This window comes from Manis pentadactyla, chromosome 7 (assembly GCF_030020395.1).
Source record: "Manis pentadactyla isolate mManPen7 chromosome 7, mManPen7.hap1, whole genome shotgun sequence".
Classification (NCBI taxonomy): Eukaryota; Metazoa; Chordata; class Mammalia; order Pholidota; family Manidae; genus Manis; species Manis pentadactyla.
In genome coordinates this window covers 67,224,318-67,236,448 of record NC_080025.1, presented here as the reverse complement: position 1 = coordinate 67,236,448, position 12,131 = coordinate 67,224,318, and the positions used below count along the sequence as shown (strand labels likewise).

The window sequence follows — 12,131 nt, the reverse complement described above, 5'->3', positions numbered from 1 at the left end:
CCTTAGGAATGATACTTTTGTTGAATGCCAGATTCATAAATGTTAGAAATTCCTAGAAGATTGTCAGCAAATGAATTAAAATACATGCATTAGAGAGACTCATCCAATTTTTTCTAATGTTTTTAGAGCTTTTTAAGACTTAAATATATCTGAAAGAGATTTTTGCATCATCTTTCATCATACCAGCATCTTGCACAGAATAGGCCTCCTCTAAAAATTGACAGAATGAAATACTAACTGGGCTTCTAAACAAACAAAAAATAAGATTTGGGATATTATTAATAAGAATATTATAAATGGTATTGAGAGTTAAAAATTATACAGTAAACATGACTTCTTAATCCTAAAGAGATAAGAACACCATTTATTTTTAACATTTCATTCAAAAGGTTAAAACTAATTTCTTGAGCCACTCACCACTAAACCTCCCCAGAGCTTGTTTATGCATGAAACCAGGAATTTAAAGCTGATTTTTTTAAGAGAGGAAATATTACTGGAGGGACATTTCCAAGTGAGTTTCATTGAACTTCCAAATCGAATTACACTGCGCTGAGATGTGAAGTGCCTGCCATCTGGGTGGCTGTTTCACTTATTCTGAAGAGAAATCAAATCATGAGAGCCCTCCAAGCTAAACACAAAAGTTGTAGAATAATCCCTCCAAAGAGAAGAAATAAAAATATAATTCTTCACATTTATCCACTAGCTTTCATCCCAAAGTACCTCTGAGACATCATTCACTCACTGTGGATATGTAGCTGCCACTGGGGTAGAAACCTGATAACCTATGTGAGCCAGCAGCTCTTTAAAGGAGAGGAAGTCGAAATAATTCACCCAATTGAAAGAGCAGCAGGAATTTGCGCTGGAAAAATGTAGCTACCTGAGTTGGAATTTGGCAAAAACCTCAATGTAGCTTACTCTGACAGGGAAAGAATGCATTAGTGTGGTATTTTATGGCCACATATGTTCTCTGTTGAGTTAGGACAAGACTATAGCAAAAAGATGATAATCTTTAGATCACGCACCATCTTTGTTTCTTTGTTAGAGGTCACACTTCATGTTCAGTGTCTGTTCACATGAAGATGCGCTTTCATGATAAGAAACTCAAATTTGTAACAAACTTATAAAACTAGCAAGGTCCGTAAACAAAACCACATGCTTGTAAATCAGAGAAGTTCTAATAATTTCTTAAGATACAATTTTCATTGCAGTTCAGTTCAGTTAACTGAAAAACTGAGTAAAAAATGAAGGATTTTTGCTAGATGAGAAACAAGTTAACAAACATTTTTAAAAAAATTTGTAGTCTTGAAATGAAATGTTAGTAACTTGCAGTGGACTCTGGGTGACACAGGATTTGAGATATAAAACAAGCTCCCATTGAGCTCTGTTCTGTATGTTTAGAAACCAATTGAAGTGAAATGATATATTAATTAGGATTGTTCTTCCAATGCTACTTTGTATTAATATAATTTATTTTGGTGGCATATAAATTCATATCACAGGTGCATTATTTCTTCATGTGTAGTCACATTTTCCCCTTACTGTGATTATATTTAAAATGGTCTTAAGTAACTGACTGAAGAATATAAGATATTACAACCTGGTTTTAAAGACAATCCATTGAAATCATGAATTATTTAGTAAAATGAATTGCTACCTTACTTGCCTATACCTTTCAAGTCATCCAAAGATGCTTAGTATGTATCTTGCCACTAAATTATAAGGTTGGGTGACTGGCCAAATAAAAAGTCAGGAAATAGTTTGTTTACATCATATGTCATTTTGGCCAGGAAGGAAAAATATTAGCTGACTCTTCCATCAGTTATGCTTGATATAATATAGTATTCTCCTTATTAAATTGATGACACTTTCAGTAACTTTAGGATGTCCCTTACATCATGCCCTCTCTATTCTGTTGCCTTATTTTTTTAATGTTTTGTTTTAACTTGGATTTGTATTGCCAGTTCCAGGTGTAATTTAAAACTCACCATTACTGAAATGCCTACAGTATGCTAATGTGTTTGTGACTGGGGAAAAAAACACTCTGATTGGTTATGTACCTTTAAACATTTTCACATTTGAAAGTATTAGCTTTGTTGTTGGGATGGTTTTAGGATTCTTCTCAAGTTAAAGGCTTACTAAATTTTATTTCAATGAATACATATTTTACAATCACTTATATTTTCTTTCTATGCTTTCTTTGTCCCCTGTTACTTTTTTCAGCAAATAAAATTATATTTACAGCCACTGAAATTTTCTTCCTCTATGTTTACTCATAATAATGGAATCTTTGTGAATATGTCTCCTCATTACAAATTCTATGAATTCAAGGTCACAATGTTGATTGAAAGGGAGTTAGAATACATATAGGGGAAATCTAAGCGATTGTTTCAAGCTCTTAAAATCTTTAAAACTTTGTTATTTTTAATTAACTATATATTCAAGGCAGAGTTATGAAAGAATATTCTGGCACAAAATAGGAGTTCATAAATATTAGAAAAATAAATGAAAAGTCAGGATGAAGATAAAATGTATGCCTTTAGAATTATAGCTCTAAACATAACAAGTGGATGTGCTGGCTCGTTTCTTGACTTCATCCCAAGTGTATAGAAACTTAGACTTAAACTCCCTCACAACGTTCCTGTGCCTGAAGAGTATCTGTAATTCCTTATCCAAGACTGCTGCTCTCTCACATTGGCAGAATGCCAATTATCCACATCCTTACTGTTTGGCTTCTGGCTGTAACTGGTGGTCTCTAAGGAGCTATTTGAATGCTTTGCTTATGGTTTCCTCAAGACAAAACAGTATTTTTAAAAAGATACAAGGAAAAACAAGTCCTCCTTTGCAACTCACCACTGACATTCTCTTCTTTAGGGGCATGCTGATATCAGTGTCAGTGGTTTGCCACCCAAAAAAACCCGAGTTCTCATTGAGTGCCAGCAAATGCAAATGAACAGACTCAAAATGCACTTTCTGTTTTCCTTCATGTCTCAGAAACCACCTTCTCAATGTTGATAGCTAATGCTAGCTATCTGCCCAAACAAAAACCGCACAGAAAGTCCAACCAACAACTTCATAACTGACAAAGACACGTTCTTCCCAGTTTCTTTCAGCATCCTAAACAGAGTGTGAGTCAGACCTGGGATGTCAGAATACATAGATCATCTTTATCCATCTTCATCCTCCCCAGTGCATTTTGTTTCTGTTTGCACTTACGCATGTCATAGTCATTCTGCAAAATGTTGTGTGTAAAATAGTAGAATGATTTTCCAACAAAATTACACAATTCAGGTATAAAGTGAGGCATGTATTAGTCTTTAGCCATGTGCTTTCCATGAGGCAAATACGTTTCTCACCATTTAAATTTGTAGACATATACAATATAAATAGGAGAAATGCTGGAGTAAAACTTAAGAAGATAAGAAGGGCATGGAAAACTACTGTCAGTTTTACTCACTAAACAATTGAAGTCTGTATGTCCAACATGGTTGCATAAAACCTACAATCAATCAATATACAATCCATGGACAAAGTTCTATAAGTTCCATAAAATATTAAGGCAATGCAATATGTTCAAAACTTCAATTAGAGTTTGTATTGTAAAAAGGGAATTACTTAGGAAAGTATTTGAATTTTGCATTTTAATTTAGAGTTATTTACAATGGACTTGTTTTTTTTTTTTGTATTGCCAAGAGTCAAATGATTTGTTTTATTTTCTTTCATATACATAGTTTAGTGTAGACACAGTCTTTTGGGGATGAAACTTTTAGGGACAAATACTAGAAGAAAATAAGAACCCCTGTGTTCATGAATTAAAATTATTAAATAGCACAGGCTTCTTGAGGAGCAAAATTTAAAAGAACTTGGTTATTCATATAAATGCCTAATAGCTTTTTTCTGTCTTTTGATATTTTCTCCCTGAAGCAGTTTTGAAAAATCAAAATCTTATCCTGAATGATTGTTATTGCATTTCATAGCTTTGTATTTTAAACACCTAAAATGAGTTTTAGATATATTCACATATTAATTCATTATGCCATTTGTTGATTCAACCGATGTTTATTGAACATTTTCTGCATTCCAGATACTGTGCAAGATATTGGGGACAAAAGAACATACAAGATGCATCAAGAAGCCTACATTGTAGTGGGGTGTAGTGAGGAGCCATTGAAAAATAGTAGGGCTAGCAACATGATAGAAATAGGCACAGGGCTGTGGCACTGGGAACCACCAAACAACAAAACTAGTCAAGGAAGGAAGGCTTCATGGAGAAAGTGGGCAATAGGCAGACAAATGGGAGGTGAGGTGGGAAGGGAGGTGCAGAATGCCAGGCAACAAAGAGGGCAGCAGAGAGGACAGAAAAGCTTAGCAGGCTCAAAAAATCACATGCAGGTCTCTGCTTCTGCAGGTAATCAAGACCATGAGGAGTTGAACAGTTCTGCCATGGTCAAAGAGCAAATTTCAAGCTTTGGTCTTAGTTTGAAAGATTTCCAGTGAAGTACTATTCCCAGTATTCTTGTGTCTGTACATAGAGACTGTTGTTGAGCATGACAGTGATAAGTTACATTCACCTGTCAAAATACCCTGCAGATGTGTTTTTTTTTAATTATGACCATACTTGACCATCTAAAATTAACATCAGTTACTGTTAGAAGTCAGTGCTATAACAATAAAAGATATTATATGACATAAAAATCAAATTGGTTATTGATATTCAGAATATCATAGTAGATTAGATACCAGTTAAATTTATGGCTACATACATTTATTAAATATCATGTCTCCATACATATAGAAAATAAAAATTTGGGTAGTTCTGTTATTACCATTGAAACTCTAAAACATTTTTGCTATTTATATGAAATCTTTTTTAATCCATGAAAATGTGATTCATCCATATTTTTTTGGCTCTGTAAAATATTTTGATTCACAAATTTTCTCTAATGATTATAATTTTGGGTATAAAATGATTATAAGTTTAAAGTAAAGTTTTCACTTGTAAACTATGTTTTTACTGTAAAGAGTATCAGTTATTATGAATATTTTTGCTCTTTTAGTTCCTGTTAGGTAACATTTGTGCCTAAAGCTTTATTCTAATTTATTATATTTCATTAATATGTTTATTTTTTCTTAGAAAAGTATTTTGCCAAACACCATTATTATCTATTACTATGGATTTATTTTGTCCTTCACACTGACATAAGATATGAAAGGAGAATCTTTCCTTTCTGAGGCAAATCTAATGTTTCCAACAGAAACACATTCGGTTCAGTTTAAATAGCATATAGTTTTTAGCACCTGAGCTTCTTTGAAGTGTAAGTCATATAATTCATATTGTGTTATTTGAATTTTTCACAAACTATATTCTTTTATCTGTGTACAAAAAGGGAAATAGGGTAAAATCAATATTGTATCACCTTTCCCTTTGTGCAGTAACCTTCCCTGGCTGTGGTATTATTTGGCATCGTATGGTTGCCATCTAGTGGTTACATGGAGTACTTGTTTGTTAGGTTTATAAACTTGATTAGAGCAAGTAGAACTTTGAAACAATGTTCCGAATTGGGATACATGCAATAAAATTGATGTGAACTACTATAATATTTTTCCATAATAATATTTTCAAAGTCCTAGAAATATTTTACCTAGTAAAATCTTAAAAAACAGAAAACTGTCATGATTTTTAAATCTATTTTTTGTACCCATTATGCATTAAATATTCAGCCTAGTCCACATTAGAAAAATAAGTTATTTTTAGAATTTTACAAAATAGTCTTTATATTTCATATGATATATGCAATCAACTATAATAATTAAAAACAAAAATGTTTCAGAAAAACTCTCACGGTGGCGGTTCAGTACTTGGTTAACTCTTTTGTGGGTTAACTGGTTCATTTTTACCAGAGCTGATGATCCTCAAGGCCTTTTAATGAATTCAGCATGACTGTCTTTCATCCATGTGCAAGTTGTGCAGACTGAACCCCACAAATGTTCACAGCCCTAACCACTGGATATAATTTATCTCAAAATACTCTTTCATTATGTACAGATATAAAATTTCTGGTGCAAATGTGCTAATTGATTTTGATGCCTTTTTCTGCCTCTATTACTCAAAAGCATGCTTTTTTGTAGACTTTTTCTTTAATCCTTTTTTAAAAAATTACATTAAGGTACAAGAACATGCTTAAATAAGAGTTCGAATAAAGCTTTTCTTCCCAAATTATACTTTCTTAAGTCCAGTTTGTGGACTTTTTTTTTTTCCTGTTTGTGTTGTTTTCCTTATCACACCTCTCACTTATCATACATTAATATATGGGGTGAACTTAACAAAATAAGTCTTTTTCTTTAACTTATCTTGATAATTTTCATATTAAAGACAAGCTGAAAAAAGCAAAATTAGACCTTCTACCATTTATCTTGACACCCCATTTGTTAATATTCTACCACATATGCATTACTTTCTATCATATGTAATATAGTAGTTTAAAAGTGAATTCCTTTGTGGGAAACTTAGGTTTTATTTATTTGTATTACATATAGTTTTTAAGTATGCAGAGTAAATACTGTGAACCAAGAAAGCTATTTACAAGTTGCTTGTGTTTTGTAAGTAGAACTTATAGTTAAGCCTTTGAATTCAATTTACATCTAATTATTCTATTTCTAAATCTGGTATAACAAATGTAGTTATCTTTACTTTTTAAAAATTAAGTCAGTCAACTTGTTACAAATAAACTTACTTACAAAGCTTCCTCTTTACAACTCAGTAAGTGACTTTCTCAAATTGTAAACCTTACAAATATATTTAATCTATTCAATTTTACATTTTAAAGACCTTACCTCAGAAAAATTCTTTTATAAATACTGAAACAATTTTTTAAAATCAAAGCAAAGAAGTTATATATATATGACTCATAAATTCTGTTTCTATACTTGTTCAAATTTTTATGCCTGTAATTTTAATAATTTGAATTCTAAAATTGAGTATACAATGAAATTTATTAAACTGGAAATACAATTTGAATTCTCTTAAACTTTAAATGTGATGTGTGCATATTCCACATTTAACAGAAAAACATTCATGCTTCGGAGTTCAAGGTACTCATTGTTTCTGTATTTTTAGCCATGACCAGATAGATGACACTCATAGAAAAGAAAATCATTTTACTACCCTAAATTGAAGTAGTTCTTTCCAGTGATATGATGCTCTAATTTGCTTCTTGGCTAGAGATTTTTGCCTGGGGCAGGACACCTGGCTGCATGTGCCCAGGACAGTCCTTCTAGCACATCTAGTGGGCACACTGACTACCTTTTGTCGTCACTTTGACAAAAGAGAATTTCAAGTCCCTAGCCTGAGGGGTGTTCGTCTTTGCAGTTCCAGGTGTATCTTACATTATTTTCTATTTGTTAAAATTTTTTTCTCTTTCCAGAAACTATTTTAATGTCTTTTTTTTTTTTCTGGCTGGCTCCAAAGACACATTATCATTTCTTGAGACCCTACAAATATTTGTGTTTTCTTTGGTTTGATTTTAAGTTTGCAACCTCCCCCACATGTTGCAGCTAACGTGGTTCATGCTCTGCCTGCCTGATTAAATTATGAACTTATTATATCTTTCCAATCTAACTAAGCCACAGACTTATAAATTAAATGACAACTAATTGGATTATGTATAATTTGACCAAAGTTTGTGGTTACTGCCCTAAAATCATGTTATTGGAAGCAGTTTCTTGTTACAAGAAGGATTTGAGTTAGCTGTCACCTTAACACCAATAATGATGATAATGATACCCTGGTGATGTGAAAGTTACATTTAGGAAGATAAGATGAAACCAGGTTATTTATCAAATACTCACAGAGGTCTTAGCATATACCAGTGACTCTAAGCAACACTCTTGAGTGCTAGCCCTACTGGTAAATAAGGAAACTGAGGCACAGAGAGATGAAGCACCCTGTGCAAGTTCACACAGCTAGTAAGTGGCTCAGGATGCAAGCGCTGGCAGGCTGACTGTACTATCCATGCTCTTAACAGGAGTATTAATTCCCCAAGTCCTATTCACAGTGAATCTGGATATGTGGTTTATACATTGTTGTCAGATCCAGAGACATGTGCTGACTTACTTCTAACTTCCATGCCCACATAGGTAGTGAACTGTTCACTGGCCTCTACAGTGACTACTGGGGCAGAGACGCTGCGATCTTCCGGAGCTTGGGGAGACTGGCGCATATTCGCACGGAACACGACGATGAGCGCCTGTTGAAAGGTAAGGTTGGGGAAAAATGGGTATGCAAATAAGAATTGAAAACAAGTCTCGAACGCACGGGAAACTTACAATTTGATAATAATAACAACACAAATGTAACTTACACTGTTTACAAATCCCAGGATTTCTTTCCTTGGCAATATTCCTGAATTAAAACATTTTACATATACATATCTTTTATATCTGAGGGAACTGGCTTTATTATGAAACCAAATTATAGTAATGCTTGGAAATCAGGATTTACGTGAAGGAAACAAAGTAAACATGAAAAGTGAAAAATCCTTTCATCCAATACATTTACGTTTTCTCTTGCCAGTTAGTATAATTTTGGATAAACTGCTTCACTTTGCTTGTTTTAAGAGGATTCCATTGCACTTGAGACATAAAATTTTAGTGAAATCGCTAGCCATTCATTGATATTGAACTCCTTGTAAGGAAAATGTTCACATTTTGACATACTGTATATCTAGGGACTAAATCTTCATTTTATGGTGTTTCATTATGTTCAGCCTTTTTATTAAGCTTCAGAGTGCAAAGGCATTATTGGCATTATGTTAGCATTAAAAATATTTAACTACCATATCAATCAAAGGTCATTCATTCAAATCCCTTAGACTACAAACACAAAAACTCACATTTTCCACCTTAAAATGGTAGTTTATGAATTTTAAAAAACTGATAGACTTCTCATCTAAAATATTTTACATATATTTACATTGACTTTTTATACATATGGGAGGAAATTTATGGAGATTATTACAATGGCACTCCTAATCTGTCCTTTTGAATACATTCCAAGTCTAAAAAGAAAGTTGTTTTAAATTGTTTTTTTCCCTCCCTGACTCTTTTATCTTCCAATTAAATTTTCCTCCCGAATGTTTCTTAAAAAACTGTTGATACACAAAGAAATGGAAACACCTACAAAATTTCAAGGAAAATATTTCTTAATGAAATGATAAAAGTTAAATGTTCATGTGATGTGTAATGTATTGAATAACATGATTTCGTGGTAATAGCTAGATCTTTTATTCTTATAGAACCAAAATTTGTAGGTTCATATATGATTCCTGACAATGAAGACCGAGATGACAACAAAGTGTATTTCTTTTTTACTGAGAAGGCCCTGGAAGCAGAAAACAATGCCCACGCAATTTACACCAGAGTGGGACGGCTTTGCGTGGTAAGGGCTGCACTTCAGTCTCATGAAGCTCATCTCACAGTTTATGATCAGGCCTTGGTTAATTTTATAGTGGGTTTCTACTTTAAAATATTTTCTAGTATTCTGTAGGTTGCCTAAAACTGGTATTTACTATCTAATCTTTATATTTTATATCTAGCAGAAGTGTTTTCTTAAGAGAGCTTTGTATTTTGTATGGTTTTTCCCCATTTTCAAAGCCATAGTAAGAAGAAACAGTTTATAATTAGGCTATACTTCTTCCCACACAAAAGTTTGAGTTCCATTTTCTAAAATTAACTTAACCAAAATCTTTTTAATTTCTGTGTTCTGCATTCTAAGTAATTTACATAAGCATGTTTCAACAATTCAGTTGGTTGACTTTACAGAAAAGGCATCTGTAGTTTGTTGGGTATTCAGATAGATTGTTTAGGAATAGTCAAAACCAGCAAAAGTAGCAATATATAACAAGAGAATGCTAGTAATAGTGCAAATGTAAGTTATTTAGATACTTAAGTATAAATTTAAGAGATTTATACATGCATGTATATATGCATGTATGTGCATGTGTATGAATATGTATTATATGTATGTTGTGTGTAAATGTGTGTGTGAACGTTCTTAGATAGACACTGACCTGCTTTTTTTTTCCTCACAGAATGATGCAGGAGGACAGAGAATACTGGTGAACAAGTGGAGCACTTTCCTAAAAGCAAGACTGGTTTGCTCAGTACCAGGAATGAATGGAATTGACACATATTTTGATGAATTAGGTAAATCTTACAGGGAGAATTAAGTTTTACTCTTTGATGAATATGCCTTTCTATAGCCCTCGGGGTCTCTAGTGCGTATGAAAACTTGCTTTCTGCAGGATTTGACTTCTGTCTAACTGAGAGCAAGTTTCTGTTCTTCCAGTTTGGCCAGGTCTGTGGGGGTGGTGGAGGGGGCAAAGGAGCTGCAAGAACCAAAGAGACCCCTCTCATGAGCTTAGAGTCAGTGCCTCTGGTTCTGAGGCCCAGCTCAAAGCCATCCTGAACAGCAAAGGTATCACTCTGCTGGGGTTTAGTCATCACTGTATGACTGTACATGGAAATTTGTATCTTGAGGTCTGCAATGGGTTTCAAATCTTTTAATGTCAATATATTTGCTTTACAAGAGAAGAGGACTGAAAATGCTGACTAATGTAATGATCTTTAATTTGTCAGAGGATGTTTTTTTGCTGCCTACCAGAGATCATAAGAACCCAGTGATATTTGGACTCTTTAACACTACCAGGTGAGACATTTATATAGTCAATGAAAACATTTTGAAACAAAACATGCCTCACCCCGTCACCTTGTATGTACCTTGGAAATTCCGTTCACCCATTGTCATTTTATTTTTTCCAGTTTCTCTTTGTTCTCCTATGTTTGCAATTGTTCTTTTGTTTCTAAAGCCATGATCTCATTCCAGATCCATACTTGTTTTTGTTTGGAGTATCCCAGCATCCTCTATTTAGCTCTATGCTATAAATCCAGGGTGATTCTTTTAATCATCATACAGAATTTTCCGTCAGGCTCCCAGGACTCTCTATCTACTGTTTCCCATTCGGCTTTGGGAGTTTTTCCTCTAAGGTCTCTAATGCTCTGCTTTTGACAAGATAAAGCCTTGACAGAATCCCCGTGTCCATGTCACTAGCTCCCATCTCTCTGGCTTTATTTGCCCCCTTCCCTTGCTGCAGCTGACTTTCTCACCCCACACTAACGTGTACCAGTTCTCCAGTACTTGTCAGTTGCCATCTTCAAGAAATAGTCCTTGAGTCCTTGACCACCCAGCACTTTGTTCCCTCCTTCACTCTGGTTGTCTCTGCTCTCTAGCTTCATAGTGGACACATGCTTATGATTTGCCTCACATATTTTAAATTTAAATAAGCCACTCAAGGGTAGGGGTGACCACCAATCACTTTTTCTCTTTTACATTTTTGTATCTTGTATCCATTGAAGGTGCTGGGAAGTATTTCATGTGTGTTGATACATGAATGAAAAAATGTTATTCGAATCAGTTTTGGATGAAAGTTTATATATATAACTTTTTGAGTGTCTTTCCACAAAAGGTGGAGTGGAGGCGAGATGACTGGAATGATAAATAAACAGTATACCTCAGTTCCCTTGACAGGGATAGAATGGTGTAACTCAGCCCATCTTTTGCATTGCACCGGCCTTACGCTGTGACACAGTCACATACACCTTGTTTGATTAGGGGTCTCTCCACAGAGCTTTTGTTTAGTTTTTCAGCAAGTGATTTCTTATGAACACTTTGAAAAAAATAACAAAGCTCCTTGGACAAGTAAATTAGTATTGTGAGGAGACCTTTTCTTCAACAAAGAAAAATGGAAACAATTTTGCTATCAATTATTAGCTGAATCAAAGAAAATTGGTTAATGCATATTGGTGATTTTCACAGTCCATAGAAAATCTCTACCTTTTTTAATTTTTTTAGCTTTATCTACTCCCTTAGGCAAGTGAAGAATTTATTCATTTATGGTAATTCTGCAGTTTTGTATGGTAAATACAATCTGTGGATAACAGAATCATTTTTCTGTGGGTTTGTATGATCAGTTTATAAGCTACTTTCCTAAATGATAGCATATTAGATCTGTCTAGATTTCAAAGACAGCACATTATTTTCTTCCATTATTTCAATTGTGACTGTTCAATTTATACAT

At 33.7% G+C, this 12,131-nt stretch overlaps 1 protein-coding gene across 1 annotated transcript in view; it reads left to right on the top strand.

The window, feature by feature from the left end:
* Positions 1-12,131, top strand: part of SEMA3E (semaphorin 3E) — a 237,140-nt gene that overhangs the window by 190,379 nt on the left and 34,630 nt on the right. The window contains exons 6-9 of the mRNA XM_057504462.1: positions 8,134-8,253; positions 9,291-9,433; positions 10,086-10,200; positions 10,633-10,702. Of these exons, the coding sequence (XP_057360445.1) occupies positions 8,134-8,253; positions 9,291-9,433; positions 10,086-10,200; positions 10,633-10,702 (448 nt within the window). The remainder of the gene's footprint in view (positions 1-8,133; positions 8,254-9,290; positions 9,434-10,085; positions 10,201-10,632; positions 10,703-12,131) is intronic.